The sequence below is a fragment of the Squalius cephalus genome, assembly GCF_949319135.1.
Source record: "Squalius cephalus genome assembly, chromosome: 1".
NCBI lineage: Eukaryota > Metazoa > Chordata > Actinopteri > Cypriniformes > Leuciscidae > Squalius > Squalius cephalus.
Window position 1 is genome coordinate 42,914,257 of NC_137122.1, and position 19,736 is coordinate 42,933,992.

Here is a 19,736-nt window from a genome sequence, read left to right on the forward strand (position 1 = left end):
ATTAACTGCAGATGGACACAATGAGGTCTAAGGATATGAATTACATGGAGATGCCTGTCAGACCTCAGCTGACAACATGATGATTGTTGATTATGTTTTAAAAGCCATTTGCATGTCATGTATATATGAATTTGTCAATGACACCAATTTGATGCGTCTTTTAGCACTGGCAAAAAATTTCTACACATTAAAATTAGTAATATTAGGAAAAAATGTTAGGTTACCAAAAAAAATCAACACACAGCATTTATATAATATTGTGTGTTCATTTTTAAACATGAATAGCATTACATGATTGAGCCAAGTTGGACATGTTCCTGGATCAACATATTTTGTTGGTCCTGACCTGAAGCAACATTGCTATCCTAATCATATCCCATATCCCTTTTATATTTTAGTTCATCACATTTGGAGACTGTGGAGTCAAAAAGTTTGGAATCCCCAGCTCAAACCAACCCTTGAAATTCCAGAGGGAAATGATTGGCTGATAGTTTGGTTCTCTTGGTTATTTTGGTCCAGACCGAAAAAAGACAATGATACACTCAGTACTGGTTTGCTTAGCATTTACACGGTCATTTTTAAAACTGAACCTAAAAATAAAATAAAAATGATGACGTATATTTTGCAAACATACAAAACAATGCTGTGTGTTGGTGTAAACAAGCTCATTGAACAGTATGTGCATACATATTAGAGCTGCACGATTAATCATTAAAGGGGGGGTGAAATGCTATTTCATGCATACTGAGTTTTTTACACTGGTAAAGAGTTGGATTCCCATGCTAAACATGGACAAAGTTTCAAAAACTAAGTTGTACGTTTGAAGGAGTATTTTTGTTCCAAAAATACTCCTTCCGGTTTGTCACAAGTTTCGGAAAGTTTTTTTCGAGTATGGCTCTGTCTTACGTAAGATAGGGCGGAATTTCCTTATATGGGTCCTAAGGGCACTTCTCCGGTAAGATCGCGGCCGCGCGCGCACTCTTAGACCAGAGCAAGAGAGTGAAAGCAGTTCGCCATCAAAGCGCCCTGCCCGGCTTTTGGGAAGTCAATGTCACCAAAGAAGTGTGTTTTTGGTTGCCAGGGCAAGACAACCCTGCACAGATTCCCAAAGAACCCAGCGCTAAGGAACCCGTGGATGGAGTTTGTTTTCCTGAGCATAAACGGAGTAGTGTAACTGTTAGACTGTTTGTTCCCTGCATTTCGACGATGATTGTTTTATAAACAAAGCCCAGATCTACGGATTTGCAGATCGTCTAATGCTTAAGGATCGAGCAGTCACAATGATAAAGGTTCGCGGTCGTGCGTTGGAACCGGACGGTGAGTAAAACTGTTTGTTGAACAAATGTCTCTGTGTGTTGTCACTAGCTTGGCGCGTTAGCACAGCTAAGCTTCGCCCACAGGGCCCGCCTCCAGCCGCTCGTTTTTTTCCGGAAAGACTCGGTACAGCCTATCTTTATGTTAAAAATTTAATAAAACAAAATACTTTTTGGAGATATGAAGGATGCAATATTACTCTATAGGTACTCAAGATTAAAAGGGGTTTGAGTGAAAATGAGCATTTCACCCCCCCCTTTAAAAGATCGCGATCTCGATTCAACCACCCACACAATCCTATCCCTATAAGACAGCGATTCGGCTAAGTCTATTAAACCTTCAACATTCAAATCTGCGTTGGCTGAGAGCAGTTGTCATGTATAGGGCTATGAAACAGCTTCACAGTCGTTTCAACTCCACAGTATCATTATTTCTGTAACAGTAATTCAGAGAAGTACTGGGATAAAAGTTTATAGTTGGAATAAAAACACTGATGTCTACGGTAGCGACCAACAAAGAACAAATCACCTTTTGAAAGCAACTTGACGCTTCAAATAAAGACTGTATCAATTACATTGTTACACCAGTAGGTAATACAAAAATGTATTTGTCATTAAATCATTCATTTGTTTTGTTCAAAAATGCTGATTCATCCATTAAGGCAGTGGTTCCCAATCCTGGTCCTGGGGACCCACAGCTCTGCACATTTTATATGTCTCCTTTATCTGACACACCCAGTTCAGTTCATAGAGCTCTTTCCTAACGAGATAATGATCTGAATCAGGTGTGTTAAATGAGGGAGACATACAAACTATGCAGAGCTGTGGGTCCCCAGGACCAGGATTGGGAACCACTGCATTAAGGGGAGACATGGCAGGAAAAAACATCGTTTTTTTTTTCACTGGTCAATTTTGAGATTTTGGGCTATTTGTCTTCAATAACATGTCTTCTTTCAGACTTGTGGTGAAAAAAAGTCCAAAATACACATTTAGGTCTTTATTTTACTACACTTTGTCTATTTGCGTCTGTAGATTTCTCCTAAATTCAACAAAAGTTGGCTGTCTGCACCCTGTCATCACATATACCGTTGGAAAGCTCTCTCTCTCCCGTACAATGTTGTCAGATCCAAATATGGTCATTTCTTTTTTTATCAGAAACCAATGTGAAAGTACAATGGGGCATTTAACCAATTACATGGGACCGTTTGTGTGTGTGTTTTTACTGTTTTTTACTGGGGTTCTGTTCAGTTGAAAGCCATAAATGCTCTGTTATAAGTTTTGATGTGTTTTAGGTGGTTTTTATTGTTGTTGCTAATGATTTCATAAGATATTGTGTCTGTAAATAGTTGTTTCCACTAAAAAAGTATGAATTTTTACAATACAAATCTTTTTTCTCAAAATGTTTTTTTTTCTCATACTCTAAGCCAGAAATCTCCACTTCAGCAGCACTTACATACACCAAAATTTCCAGTTGTATTCCTATCTATATTCTTAAGGTTTTTACAGAGGGGTTTGTTCATATATCATTCAGATTCTGATTTATGCAACATTTTATACCTAAAAACGGGGCGAAAATGGATTGTTTATGGCTGTTGACAGTTTTTACTGATTAATGGAGTGATAAAAAGAGATATCCAAAATCCCCTCTGTAAAAACCTTTGACTCTAATATGTCAACAAAATGAAACAAGACTTTTGAATCTGGCTTTATCCAATGTTCAGATTTCTCTTCTGGAAATATATGCAAATTAGTGCATATTTAATGAGATAATACATTATTTGCATATTTAAACATAAATATTCTAAAAACTTGTAATACAAAAGATATTTATCTTAATGTCAGTAATCAACTGGAGAAGTTTCATGCTGATATCTATTAGTTTTTTTCCCCCTATTCACCTGGGGTGTCTCCCCTTAATAAAAAAGTGAAGTCTTCATTAGTGAGTCAGATTTTTTTTTTTTAAATAATTCAGATTAATTAAATATTAATTTGCAGCAATTAACATTTTGTCAGAATCTTTAGTCATTTACATGTTATTTTGTTTAGTTGTCTCTACAGAATCGTCAGAGAGTCCTCTATTCTAAACAACACAATTGTGATTCTCAGTTTATCCAGAATCGTGCAGCTCTAATACATATGATGGTATTTTTACCAGCTGAGAACTCTTGAAGAGAAAAGAGTTAAAAACAGCACCAGGAATATCTGCGTTCATATTTCAGTCAAACCTCACCACAGTTTATTTGAAAGCAGACCAAGACCCTCTGAAAAAGGTTCGGATGGCAGCGTTAACACTTATTCACAAATGAGCCTCACTAACCGGACCAAAAGTGGCAAGTATATGAACACATTAAAATCTGATTGTTGATAGCAATGTTGTCCTACTTGAATAAATCATACACAAGAACATACACAACGTGATTCACCCCAGCAGGATATGTTCCCAGATAAACATCATCTGCAGGCTCCGGAAAAACCAATCAGTACTATCCTCAAAATCAGAGGGCACTGATTGGTTTCAAAGTAAGCATTTCAAGGACTAATAAAGGATGTTGATCCAAGAACATACCCTATTTGGGTGGATAATGTTAAGCTAGAAGCTCCAGTCTTTGAGCTCCGATTATGACAGGAACACCAGAGAAAGACACACATATCATACCTGTGTTGCTGTTGTTTATGTGTTTGAGTCTTTTCTGGTGTGTTTTGCCATTGTAGTGTATCTGTGCTTGTGCTGCGGAGTTCAGCTGAATGTTGCACACTTCACAGAGTGTGTACGACCTGTGTTTGCGCTCCCGCTTCGGACGAGGGTTTATAGGTGGGGAGTCCTGTCTGGTAAACTCCACCCCATCAGAGGATACACCCTCATGCCCAGTCTGTTCAGTCAGTCTATTCGATCCGTCTTCAACAGGACTAAATGGACGCTTCATTCCTAAAGAGAGAATAAAAGTTTATAGTTCTTTCATCTGAAATATTTTAGGCATCTGAATGGCCAAGTCAAGCAGTGGCAGAAGTGTTCTGCAGTGTGACATGCAATGCTCCATCTGAAACTATTTTAAATCACATTTTTCCAATTGTGTATTAATATTAAAACTTTATGACTAGATTGATAGACGACATGAAAAATTTGCACTTTGAACAATTTTTTTTGTCACATCGAAGGAGTATTATAAACTGATGTGGTGAAACATTACAATATTTTTTTAGAAACCATGGCACATTTTTTCAGGATTCTTTGATGAATATAAAGTAAAAAAACAGCATTTATTTATTTATTGTAGCATTATACATGTCTTAACTGTCCATTTTGATCAGTTTTATGCTTCCTTGCTGAATTAAAGTATTCATTTCTCTCAAGAAAAAAAAAAAACCCACTGACCCCAAACTCTTGAATGATAATGATAATGATAAACTATTTACAACATATTCTTTTCACATTATTGACAACCTCTGGGGATTAAAGCAGTGTTACTGACCTCCACTAGGGGGAGATGTTCATCAACATTGTCCAGAAAGTTTGGAAATCCTGCATGTTTGTTACAGTCATACATTTTATATGAAACTTTCATCAGTGCTCAATTTTTATTTGCTTCTTCATTAAAGAACATTTCTTTGCATGTAGCATATCATTTTGTGCACTACTAGCCTACTATATCAAACTCCATCTCTGGACTTGTCTATCAAACACACACACACACACACACACACACACACACACACACACACACACACACACACACACACACACACACACCTCACATGTACAAATGCTAGAGCTTTTTTAAATACACATGCACACACATGGTGGGTTTTAATTTTTTATGGGGACATTCCATAGACAATGATTTTTATACGGTACACACTATATATTTTATCCCCTAACCCAAACCCTACCCCTAAACCTACACATCCCAGAAAACTTTCTGCATTTCTATATTTTCACTTAGTATGATTTATAACCTTTTTTTCTCATGATGGGGACCAAAAATGTCCCAACAAGGACAAGGATTTCAGATATTGCCATCTTTGTGGAGACATTTTGTTCCCATGACGTAGGGTATACCTGAACCGTACACAACCGTACCATTGATCCTGCGCCTCCTTCTCCAAACACCACTCCCTGACCACAGAGCACAAACACACATCTGTCTTTGCTGCCCAAACACACTGTAAACCCACCCCTCCCAACTCACAACACTCCAACTATGAATGGTCAAACATGGCAAGCAAAACAGAATGCAAAAATAAGTTAAATAGTCAAACAAAACACTATTTAATCAACATACTGGTTCAGATTGATTCTACAAGGATTTTGTTTTTAGAACAGGGTGATAAACTGTAAGCAGGCAGTTTCATAACGATATTCTTCAGAAACTGGTGTCCCATTAATGACGGTACCATTGATACTGTCAGCCATTTAAAGCTACAATATGTAATTTTTTTCGCCGCCAGGTGTCGCTAACCTCTTACAATAACAAAGGCGTAGATTGATGACGCAGTGATAAGCGGATACATGGAACTTGTCGTCATGCTGATGGATCTAATAATGTTAATGGATGAGTGAATACATTCATGTTTTTTGACATGACTGTGGTATGAAGCAGGGTGCGATTGCTAATAAGAGACTGATATCAGCGCCACACGCGAGTACCGCGGATATAAAGGAATGAGGACATTTCATTCTACCGAACCACCTGCAAGTGCTGAATTACTAGATCAGTTTATTAGACGAATTAAACTTGTGAGCTTGTGTTTCACTTGGTCTACACTATCACACTGCATTTGAGTGTGTTATAAAAAGTTATAATGTTATTCTGTGTGTTAGTTTGTTGGCTGTATGAGACTAGCAGTAAGCTAGATCAACATTACAATAACATACTGATCATATTCTAACATTTCATCATGTTGAGCTATATAACATTGATTTGTTTTATGTACATTTGCTCACCTGTCTAATAAAGACGAGCGACGTCTCTGTCAAGACGAAGTTTGCCGCGAAGCTCTCGGCATCTCGAAAACGGCACGCCGATATTGATCCTCGTTTGTCTTTTGTCCCAAAATCTGCTTGCCATGATCCATAATGTTGGAACCAAACAACAACAGCGGAAACAAGGTATAACGCGGATATTACTGTACGTCATTGACAGGCGACAAGTTACAAGGGACGGGGCACTATTTAAAATCGTGAATTTCTCAGAATTTACAAAATTCCTGTAAACATTTAGGATAATGTAAGTACATAATTGAAAGAAACACTGTGCAAGTGGTTTTTGGATATTTTGATACAAAATTCTTACATATTGTACCTTTAATCTCTTTACTGCAGGGCTCCAAAATAAGGATGGCAGGGGTCAGTGTGAGAGAGTTTATTTTTACTCATATAGGGTTCAAAATCAAATGTATCATTTTTGTGGGGGTTTAGTTAAAATGTTGGCAGGGAAAGTAAAAATAAATAAATAAATACAGGCCCGTCCAAACCAACAGGACAAAATCATTATTGTTGAGCCCTGTCACTTGGTCATGCTGACATCATGGAACATTTGAGATTCATTGAGCTCCTATTTGTCTTAGTCAAACATCTGAAAAGAGCCCTGAGGTCACCCTGTCGTCTCGACACACAGCTGAAGGAGTGGCAGTGGATCAAGGACAGGGCTGTTAGCGATGTTAGCGACCTTCTGTGCTGTCCTGCGGGTGTCTTGTTTCATGTCTTCTATCCACGTCTCCCCATGAGACTACATCAATCAGTGCACAGATATCCTGCTGAAAGTCACTCGTATAGGGACATATGTGTATTTCTGTCACTCTTGCTCACACACGTAAACAAACAAATGCACAAAGAGCAGGGCAGATTGTTCAGAGCTCCAAAAATACTCAACTGCAACATGACATGGTCAACTTCTGAACAGAGCGCCCTCCACAGGTCAAGTAAATATAGCAGTCCTTCAGTTACTGAGTAAATGGAGTAAAAAAATAGGCATAGTAAAATGAAATATATATTATTATTATCGCATATATTTTATTAAATATACAATTAATACATTTCATTTGTACAGGCACCACCACATAGGCACCACCACAAAAATATTATTTTAATGTGTGTAAATTGTGTAATGTGTGTAAATTGTGTAATATGTGAGTAAATAAAAGTAAAAATGGAAAATAATAGACCAGAAATATGACAAAAATGTTTAAATGTATATATATATATATATATATATATATATACACATATACATATATACATACACACACACACACACACACCACATGTGGGTGCACAAATTTGAATTTGCTATTCTGATTCCACTTGTCACTCCAAACTCTGAACGGTTCGTCTGATTTCAGCAGTAAACACCACTTTCATTCCAGCCAAATCAAAGGTAAGTGGTCATAAGTGGTGAAAGTGAAGATAAAATCAGCTCTGGAATGCCACAGTAATATTTACTATCAGACACAATAAAGACGTGCCAGTAAAAATACAACGTCTGCCAACAGTTTTAAACTCAATCTAGCAAATGGAAGCTACGGTAGTTGTGTGCGTAACATTATTAGCCACTGGCGTTGTGTGTTCAGATGAATCTGTAATAGGCTGGCTGAGCTGGAGTGATGAGTCTTCTGTTGTTTTTCCTCTAAAGTGATGCTGTCTGGTTTGGAGACACAGCCCTGTGGAACACGATGAGTTGTGTGAACGGCTGACTGCATGCTCTCTCCCTAATAAGTTTGCTGAGGGCCGCTGGCATTACCAGTGGAGCTGGGTGTGTTTGTTCAGGCCATGCTATGTGCGCGCGTGTAATGTGTGTGTGTTCAACTCAGTTGGGACAAGAAGAAATTTCATAGCTTTGTAACATCTGCTGTCTGTTTCATAACGTCAGTTTAATCCATGTTAAATTACTTTCTGTATCATATGAGGTGTGTGTGTGTATTGCTGTGTATACAGCCTCTGAATTATCCTTATTAGGGGGCTTTTCCCATCTCATACTGAAATAAGGGTCAAATACATAAGAGTGGCCACGCTTAAGAAAAGGAAAAGTCTTTAAAAAACCCTAACTATTTTCAAGAGAGGTTTAATTTTTCTTAGAACTTTTTAGTTCTTTTTTTATCAAGGATGAATTAAATTGATCAAAAGGGACACTAAAGACATTTATAATGCTACAAAATATTTCGATTTCAAAATTTTAACTTTCTTTTTAACTTTCAAAAACATAAAATCTACTGAAAAAGTGAAAAAACAATCACGATCTGTACATCACTGTACGCATGTATTGGATGTATTTTACATTAATACAAAAGAGTGTCTTGTCATTGGCACATATGCAATTATTTAAAATGTATTTCATTAGTAAGCAGATAATGTAACTAATTCAATTTGAATTTGTATTGATAAACAGTTATTACATTTTAAAGAGCAGGCATGATCCAGTGACACAGCCAGTTCTGATTATGCTAACAGATGCTGTATAGACTATGGAGGTTCGTGAAGAGCACGATCTGTCCAGGTCTCCTGTCTTTGAGCTGTACAACACTACAGAACATAATTATAAATTCAGAATTATGCAAGTGAAGTCAAATAATAGCGGATAGCAAACTCACAGTGAAAGAGGCGGCCGGCTGATGGTATGCATTAGCATAACTCAACATCAACCTGCACAGCCTCTTATCTCTCTCTCTCTTTTGCTCGCTGACAGTGCCATATTTTCCAGTGGGGGAAGAGATTGGGCTGTGCTTTATGTGTCTCAGTGATAAGTGAGTGTCCGTGAGATCAGGGAGAGGACGTCTGGGGACTGCTGAGCATTATGAACAACAGATCACTGGGGAAAATGATCCAGAAAACTCAGTAGAGAGGTCAATTAACCTGCAAGAAATAAACTAGGATAGAAAAACGGTTATTCATCTCAAGAGAATGCGGTGGAAGGCACGATGCTAGTGAACTGGTATCAATGAGGCCTCTTTTTACTGATAATGACTCTGAAGTAATCTTAAAACCTACAAAGCAGGAATATGAGTATCTGTGGAAATCTGTTACGGTGTCTTTAGGTATCGTACTCAACCATAACAATACAAAAACGACAGGCATGAATCGATTCTCTTGAATAACCACTTAAGTTGCTTTGAATCGATTCTCTTGACTAAGTGTAAAACCATTCACTAAGTTCACTAAGTGTAAAATCATCAATATTTACTGGTTTTTATGATATATTTTATGCTATAATGAATTTTCTGTCACCAAGTCGAGTGCACGTTTCTTTTGTTACAAAGGTTGCTAAAAGGCACAATGCTTTATGCGATTCTGGCACTCTTTCAAACACCCACACACAATCACCTAATGCTACACACACACACACACACACACACACACACACACACACACACACACACTTAGCAGGTCAATCAGCTCCCTGACACCTGAGGTTGATGTACTGCATCATCAAATAAATGTGTGAGCATGTGTGTAAACTAGCTCCAGTCAAAATATACGAGGAACAAACACTCACACATTCAGAAGGCTGTTTTACCAAATGCATGAAGAAAATTCAGATGGAGGAGGAGAATGAGATGTGACAATATTCTCTTATTCATGCAGTGCACCCACCCACAACCATGCACATTGCAGACATTTTGAAAGCAGGTCATTAACAGAAAAAAAACATAAAAACCATCATTACACAGCCATTAACAAATTATTCTAGCTTTCTGAGCTGTGAGGAGCAAAAAGAACAGCGTTGTTTTGAAACTGATGCATGATGTCAGGTAGGGATGTCATGTCACGATACCAAAATTTGAAAAAAATATTAAATTCAATTCAATGACTTTATTTATGATGGTAATTATGAGTAAATAATACATATAAGCATTAAAGGCTGCATGCTGTTTAAACGTAAATATTGCTTATAAAAAAAATAGAGACGTAGCTAAATCTACTGTACAGTAGCCTAATTATTTCTGTCAATTTCTTCAAGTTAAACCGAACTTTTATTTTGACGGGTTGCCGTGAAGACCTTTGAGTTTCTGTGTGTGTATGATATGACGATAGTTTTTTCTAAAATTAAACTGTAAAATGCTCATGAAGTGACTCTCAGAATGGCTCTGGAGATAAATTTCATCATGTCAAAAAAACAAAACAATTACCAGTTTTACAAACGAGGACGTCCCTAAATGGAGTTTTTTGGTCCCTTCTGGGTACAAATTTGTACCCAAAATATAGGTACACACACACACACACACACACACACACACACACACACACACACACACACACTTACTTATACAAGTTATCCTAATACAAGAAAAGATAATGACTATTTTTATAAATGACTTGTTTGAGAAAAAAACTTGTAAACTTGTAAAAAAAAAATGGCTGAATCGTGGTGACCGGTCAGTAGATGAGGTACCAACGTTCCTCTCGTTGGTAGCTGAGGAGCGGATCCAGCGAGGAGCGGATTTTGCGACCAGGAAAAAAGTTTTTCAGCAACTTTAAAGGTCACGTTCTTCGTGATCCCATGTTTCAAACTTTAGTTAGTGTGTAATGTTGCTGTTAGAGCATAAATAATATCTGTAAAATTATAAAGCTCAAAGTTCAATGCCAAGCGAGATATTTTATTTAACAGAAGTTGACTACAAAAAAACGGCTCAATTGGACTACATCCCTCTACTTCCTTCTTTAATGATGTCACTAGAACAGTTTTTTGACTAACCTCCGCCCACAGGAATGCTCCCTCAACTCTACTGGCTACTTGCGCACTTCTTATAACTTACTGTTTACTCAGCTCTTACGGTGATTTTCTGAAGTAAAACTGACGCTTCATCTTTTGTGTGATGTACAATAAACTTTATTAAACTCATCAGTATATGTTTGATCATCATTCAGACAGCAGACTTGTAGGCTATTAATAAATAATGGATACATAGCCTACAAGCAGATGACAAATACGTTATAATAACCGTAATTAAACTACTAAACTATACCTGTTTCATCTCTATACAGCACTCTGACTCTGTAGGCATTATTGTCCGACTCAAACTGAACACAGTTACTGAGAGTTTCTGATATTATCATCATTCCGTGAGATGAATTTTTCCTGACAGACTGAGCGCGAGCTCATGAAGCTCCGCCCCCTGTGTCGTCCAGCAGCACCTCATTTGCATTTAAAGGGCACACACTAAAACAGCGCGTTTTTCTGTGCCCCAAAAAATGACAATTTAAACATGCTGTAAAAAATGATCTGTTGGGTATTTTGAGCTGAAACTTCACATACACACTCTGGGGACATCAGAGACTTATTTTACATCTTGTGAAAAGGGGCATAATACGGGACCTTTAACGAGCAGTCTATAATCCCACCCACTTTGAAGCGGTACTAAACCGCAGTGGAAAAGCATACCGAGCCGAGCCAAGCCGAATCGTATCATGCAGTGGAAAAGCACCATAATATACAGTCTGTACAGTACAAAAAGGTTTATTTACAGTTTTATTTAACTTCTTTTTACATCATTTGCTTATTTTGAAAAAAAGTAAAAAAAAAAAAAAGTTAGATACACAAGAATTGCAACACACACACACACATGTCTGGTTCACTATCTTTGTGGGGACTCTCCATAGACGTAATGGTTTTTATACCGTACAAACTGTACATTCTATCCCTTTACACTGCCCCTGCCCCTAAACCTACCCATCACAGGAAACATTCTGCAGTTTTACTTTCTCAAAACAACTCATCCTGTGTGATTTATAAGCCTTTTGAAAAGTGGGGACCGCTGGCTGGTCCCCACAATGTAGGTGATCTCAGGTTTTACTATTCTTATGGGGACATTTGGTCCCCACAATGTAATATAAACAAGGGCACACATACACACACACACACACACACACACACACACACACACACACACACACACACACACGGAATAGCACCCTTATGTCATTCCACCAAAACTTTTTGGTTACCAACCTTCTTCAAAATATATTATTTTATGATCCAGAGAAGAAAGTAATACAGGTTTTTAAATGACACAAAGGTAAGCAAATTATGACAGAATTTTCTTTTTTGGATGAAATACCTTTAAGACAAGAAACACATTTCTCTGAGCCGCATCAACTCATCAGAAAGAACTAGGATGGCTCCTGCGCCTACCCCAATATTCAAATTGGTTGATCAAATTTTTTCAATTGTTTATTCTCACATTTTTACACTGGAATATAACTACATCCTCGAAGCCAGGAACCTTATAAACTCTTGTGACAGGAACATGCTTTATTGACAGTGTTTAAGTGAATCAAGCCATCTATATACTTCAAAGAAAAGGTATTTTCAAAAGCGCTGGACTTCAAGTAACGGGTGGCCACATTTTGGATAAACGCATCTCAATCCATCAAAATCTGTTGCTTCAAAGGTCACAGAAATAAGACTGATGCAGTCGCACATTCAAAATTACATGACATTTGCATTAAAAACATTGCCTCTCCGAAGATGGTGGTGCTCAAATCCCACTTGGCATTACAGTCTAGAGGAAAAGGAATCTGGAGAAGGATCAAAAAGGGACTACTGGATGAGCTTTGGTCTGGAGAACTATGGCAAAAGTACAGTTTGTTTTATAAAATCAATAGTTTTACTGGTTATGAGATTACTCTTATGACACTGGGCCTCATTCATGAAACACGAGCAGAATGATTTTTTGAGTAAATCATTCAAAGCCACTCTGACGTAAATTTTTTACCCAGCCGTCATGGAGGAGGGGCGGGACGAATACACCGACCAACCATCCTCCTTGTACAACGACTGAACAGTGGAAAAGTTAATATGGTTACTGCATTTTTTTTATCAGTAATATTCTTCAAAATAAGACTCTTAACACATTGGTTTCTCAGCTGGAAAAACGCTGCGCCACCAGCTGGCCGTTTTCAGAAAAGCACCATGCAGCTGTCTAAAAAACGCTTTGGTGGACACACATTAATAGAATATTTATTGTTATGCATATGGCCTATTAGTCTCTTTTGCATTTATGCAATATAATGGAGCCAAACCTGAGAAGGGAGTCCGGAAGATTCCACAGCGTTCCTGGACACGTAATTTGAGTAGTTGTAATTCATAGGCGGGAATTATGCCAATTGTGAATAAGTGTGCACGCGCGTCCTATTTACGAATGATTGGAATTCATTAACAAACACACATTTAACTATCAAATCTGATGTTTAAGAAGTGTTTGTGAATCCGGAGTAGAGACCATTTTAAGTGGAAATAACTCTTAACATGAATGAGGCCCGTTATTTCTATTACCCATTTTGATGGTAAAAAAACAAAAACAAAACATGACATCTCTCCATTATCTCAAATGTTTCTCTAAGCCCCCGATTAGACAGAACGTGTTTTTCTGGCAGCTAAGACATTAAGGGCCAGATTTACTAACAGCACTCTTTTGGCATTAAAAACTACTGTCAGGATTTACAAAAGACACGCAGTGAAAAATTAGTGCTGAAAAGGCATTTGTAGGAGATTCACCTTCAGATGCAAAATTGATTGGAGGAGAGTATTTAAATGAATCATGCAAAGGGATTTACTAAGGTTTGCGCTAGTCAATTTACTGGTATTTTTATCGGCCAAAAAACAAACAAACAACAGCCGCTAATTTGCGCTGCTATTGGTAGATTGCGTTGGTCATTATGGAAATGATCTGGCTGCGTCTGTGTTCTTTAATTAGCGTGTCTTCAGTAGATCATGCGCAGCACTTTCCACTCCCTTTTGCGCTTTTTTGGAATTGTGATCTCACGCTAATTTGCCCTGTTCAGTAAATCTGGTCCTATATGACCTGCCTTAATTTTCTACTCAGAAAAAGATCTCAATAATATCACATGCATCTCTTTGCCGAGATTTCAGACCTTAAAATCTCAAATTCAAGATCGCTTAAAGGGATAGTTCACTCAAAAAGGTTCCATACAGGTTTGGTACAACATGAAGCAGAGTTAATGATGACAGAATTTTCATTTTTGGGTGAACTATCACTTTAGGTTCCAATTTGTCAAAATACCAAAGTCAACAATCAGTATTATTACTTCATTCAGTATTATTACAAGTATTATTACTTCATTCAATTATACCCATTCAGAAAACAGCTTAATAAACTGACTAAATACTGTCTAAATGAAAACGTAAAAATGCATAAAAGTATTTATAAGTGTCATGGTTTAGGGTTGGTGGATAAAATTACCATTAGCTTAGTACAAAAACAACAGAAAATCCCCACCATAACTGAAAATGAAATGTGTGTGTGAATGTGTAAAAGAGAAAAGGAGAAACACTGAGGAGGAGGAGGAAGAGGAGGAGGGAGGGAGGGAGGGAGGGAGGGAGGGAGGGAGGGGGAGAGAAAATGATGCTCCATCTCCATTAAGTGCAGGGATTTGAATGGATTTGGTAGCAGGCCACCTCCATTCCAGCACAAGCAGACTAGTTTCGTAATATAATCATCAAACACTGTACTACACCTACTCAGCAGCACCATTCTCAGTAGATGGTGAATCCGTGAGCTCAAGCAATGCTTTTTTAAAAGGTTTCCACATGTTGGCACTGTGTGTTTTGCTTGGATAGTGAGGTGGGCTATTTGCAGCTTCACACACACACACAAATTCAAACACAGCAAAGCCCTTCCAAAGCAAACAAGTAAGTTGATTCGATGTCACTAACACTAAGGGCAAACTGAACCGGCCTTTTGAATAACCCCTCTCACTCCTTCCATCTGTAGATCTGTGTGCGTGTAGGGCAGGAGGGCTAGATTAAACAACAGAGGGCTTAGTGTGTAACTAAAAACGTTTTCCATCACATTTGTACTCACTTTAGCCCTAATCCATCCTGATTACCCTGTCAATCACAACGAAAATACACCTGCCACGTTACGACACACACACTCAGACTGATCAAATGATAGAAGCATACTGCCATGCACTTAATAGATCAAGCTGGACTATATCATTTTATTTCATAAATGACACAAACATACACTGTAGGCTTGGGATGTATAAAAGGAAGCGATAAAGGCATGGTTGTTGATCTTCCTGTTTGCAGTTATCCTGTATGGCATATTTCGAATAAACTTTATTTAAAGCCTTTATGGATGCAGCGTGGCTTAAAGCTCAGAGAGCTAACACACATTCCAGGAATGACGACCACATTTCTAGGCATGGGTTAACCGCAGTGCCATTTGATCATCGCACCCCATCATGAACCCCTGTCATCTCTTAAATAGCCTGTTTATTTTATGTACATTTAAGACCTATTAAACAAACACTGCATGCCAACATACGGATCTTTAGATGGCATTAGGTATCACAGAATTCACTCTCATGTCAGCTTAGAAACATTTAAAGGTGTCGATTTGAATGTGATTGTTATTCCGGGGGGTTGGGTCACATAAGCCACAGCCTGTACAATGCAGAAATAAATATCCAAACAAAACCAAGAAACAAAGCTGAATGCATTTAAACCCATTTAAGCACTCATGTGAGGCTGCACACATTTACACAAAACTCACTCAAATACAGAGATGTGATTGTGAGTGGTATACCAGGAGTTCATTCTGAAAAAATTACATGAAAACTAAAAACACCCACTGAAATGTGTGTGAGAAGGTTCTGAAGGGGTTATAGGGTATAAACCTGGCTTGTTCTGTGTTAAGCTCACCAGCTGACAGGCTGAATATGGGGAGCTCTCTCTTTACTTCAGTACAGCTTCATCAAGCCATCTATCCATCCATCCATCCATACATACATCCAGTCATGTATCTATCAACTATCAGTCCATCCGTCTATCTATCAATCTATCTAACTGTGGGGTGTTACTTGGACCCAGAGGGCAAAAGTAATTGCCGTTACACTCTCTAACCATCCAATATACACACACACACACATTATGTTGTACACTTTCCACATTACAAGAAAGGGTAAAAGTGAACGAAATCAATTAGAGGAAACAGGAGGAAAAAAGGGGTAAATAATTGTCTGCTGAGAGCAGAGGGACAGGGTTCTCCACATTCCTGTGGCGGTTAACCGCTTTGGTAGCGAGCAGACTCCCCAGAGGAGCCGTGGCAACCCAAAACAGTTTAGGAGCAAACAGGTGTCAGGATGAGACATGTGCTCGATGAGGAGACACAAGTCACCCTGACACACACATACAAAACAACACATACTTGTCACGTCTGCCCACCTGCTTGCATTTTCCGCAACACTGAGCACCTCAAAATATTTTAATGAACCTATATTTGTGACACACACACACACACTGAGGGTGAATCCTTATAACCCTGAATAATGTTTGTCCGTTTCACATGCTGGCATCCTCTCAGCATGTGTTTACATGCTCTTTCACACATTAGATATTCATCAGTGCCATTTACACAGACACAAAACACACACAAATACATTACACAGAGAGAGGTGATGCTGGCAATGTGGTACTGCAGAGGAAACAAAATTGCACTACAGATAAAACTGTGAGGAGAGACATGTATATTATGCAGATTTATAAAAAAAACTGTGACAGACAGATAGATTCAGACAGATTTCAGACAGGCTGACAGACAGACAGTCAGACAGATAGACAGACAGACTGCATGTGTGATGGTTTAAAGCAAACCCATATAAACGCGATGAACACTTATAATCACACACACTTCCTCCTGCCCAAGAGGACACTTTGCAGGTACTTTCACTTTGTATGTGTGTACAGGTCACAGCTATGCCTGGCATGGTTTTAAACCTGCAGCAACAATGTCAGTAATGAGAAATGGTACAGGAGCTCTCTCTCTCTCTCTCTCTCTGTGTGTGTGTGTGTGTGTGTGTGTATGCACACGTCTGTGAGATATTCCCCTTCAGGGAAATCGGTGGGGGGTAAAAAGCGAAAGTGTCTCACTTGGCCAGGTTAAAGAGAACATTTAAAAAGAGAGAGAGAGAGGACAAATGAGACAAGCACACAGAAAGACAGTCAAAGCATAGAGCATAGGATGGAGGGCTGGAGGAGTCTCTGGAGGTTACAGCTATTCTACACCATCCTCGCTGTCAAACTGACAAAAGTAGCAATCTGGCAATAGCTGTTTCACTTTGTGCAGATTATAACACCGTAGTGTGCTGTGTCATCCGCAGTTAACAACATAATGGAGGCCAGAGCTGAGACTTTGTGCCATCTTTCCATCAGCTGTGTTTGGAGTGAATTACACGTCACAATTAACTGAAGGAGATAATGTGTGCCAAGGTCAAAGACAAGCAGAAAGAATAATTAAAAGAGCATTTAATAGGCCATTCTGATGCTATTTATACACTGATGGAAAGAATGAGTGAGAAAGAAAAGGATGGAGAGAGAAAGTAGAAAAGATAAAAATGTGTCACAAGCAGTGCATTTTGTATGACACTGGAACACTAGAGGAATACAACTAAGAAAAACTAACAAACATAAGATGAGTGTGTTTTCGTAGATCTTTAAGGAAAGAGCTGTTTCTTGAAGTAAGCTAAATCTGATAAAACATCCCAGGGTTTAAAAAAAATAAAGCATTCGCCAAATGCCAGTAAAGAGGCCCGTAACATGATTTAAGTCAACTTGTAGAAATAATGATCATCCAACCCATGATGATGTAAGTGACATGCACAAATTAAATCAATCACATACACATCACAACATTATAAAGTACAGTAGGAGTTCTATATAGGCCAATTCATTTTGAGATTGTTGTGGCAAAAATATTCATTAAACAATCATCACCTGCGTAAGAGACTTGCCACAACAAGATTTATAAAAGAATACATTTACAAGTGTTATTCATTTATTATTGTGTTTAACTAACTGAGCACAAATATAGATGACGGCAAAGTAATCTAAATGCAAAAATAAAGAGAAAGATCATGAACAAAATAAATCCCAAATTGGTCATTGTACATCCACAAAATACTAATAAAAATATATATTTAAAAAAAATCAGCAGATAACCAAAACATCGTACATCCCCACAGAAAAGATTTTAAATTTAGTTTATTTAAACTATTTTATATACTATTCAACTGTCACTGATGTAGCATGAAAAACGTTTATCATTAATAATATTTTTTTATTATAATATTACAAAAGTTTTATAATTTTAGAATAAAAACAAATATATTTATTATCATTAATGAATTATTTTTTTACTTTTAAACTTACGTTTTTGACTTTGTCCCTATTAATTATAATTAGCTTTTTACAAAACCAACAAAAATCTATATGGTAAGTCCTCATTTAGCATATGTACTGTGTGTGTGTGTGTGCGTGTGTGTGTGTGTGTGTGTGTGCATGCGTGTTTGGGTAGGTACAGAGCTCCACTGTATTCCACCCTCTCATCCCCTGCACCCATACCTCCTCCGCACCAAACCCAGATCGCCATCTAAAACACAAACACACACATACAGGAGCACACACACAGAGTGGTCTTGTTCTAAGTGTTGGCTCTATGTGTGTGCTACATGGCAAAGGGAATATTTAATCATCAGGTAAAAGGAAAGTTCACTCACTGACCAAACACACACACAGAGCACCAGTAACATCCCACAAAAGCAGAAACATATACACACACACAAGTACCTATTCATCCACTCCTCTCATGAGCTGATATGAACATTCAAAGCGGCACTCCTGCTCAGAGTATGAATCACTCAGTGTTGCAGCTCAATCTTTAATCACCCACTGTGGATTCTTCATGGCTATGTACCAACATCACTAAACCCCTGCAAAAAATAGAAATACAAAAATGATAGAAACCTTCTCATGAAACCCAAATACGCGGCTCTGCGTGCTCTCCTGCTAGGAAGTCATCAGGAAAAAAGATCAGGAGATATGGAGACACAGAGGAAAGTAAAAATAGATGGATAGAGGAAGAGAAAATAAGAGATAAGGGGATATAAAGTCAAGAGTCTGCCTCCTCAGTGTGAGTCAGCCGGTCCAGACGTCACCATCTCCTCCAGAGCCCGCTTCACAGGCATGCCGCCTGAGGTGGAGATGGGAGTGGGCCGGGAGTCACACGGGGAGACCTGGAGGAGCAGGGGTGTGTTTTGTCCTTGAGAGCCTCATTAATGTTCCCCACTGCTGCACCTCCACAAATAAACAGCAAACACATCAAGGTCTTGAGGTGATCTTTGCCTCTTTGTTGTTTCCAATGATGCAGGCCTTTTGATTTTGTCAGCAATAACAAAGACAAGGCATGATGAAATAAAGTTGTTTCAAGATCCATTTCAAGATTCCAATAATTAAAATAATAATACGTGTTTGTTTATGATGAGAACAAGATAGGCAGTGTCCATTGACACTAGGGCACATAGTCAAGCATGCTGGCAGAGGCTATTTTCACTAATAACTCCGCCCACTACTGTTCAGACAATTTGCCCTTAGTAAAAATAGCATATCACTTCTATTTACACTATATGTG

At 38.2% G+C, this 19,736-nt stretch overlaps 1 protein-coding gene across 5 annotated transcripts in view; it reads right to left on the reverse strand.

The window, feature by feature from the left end:
* Positions 1–19,736, reverse strand: part of znf385c (zinc finger protein 385C) — a 102,045-nt gene that overhangs the window by 70,447 nt on the left and 11,862 nt on the right. For 4 of the 5 annotated variants that reach the window (XM_079891645.1, XM_079891641.1, XM_079891642.1 and 1 more), the window contains exon 2: positions 3,970–4,239. In XM_079891645.1, coding sequence (XP_079747771.1) covers positions 3,970–4,239 — 270 coding nt within the window. Of the gene's footprint in view, positions 1–3,969; positions 4,240–18,895; positions 18,923–19,736 lie in introns of those variants that run through there. The other variant, XM_079891643.1, reaches the window with a different exon arrangement.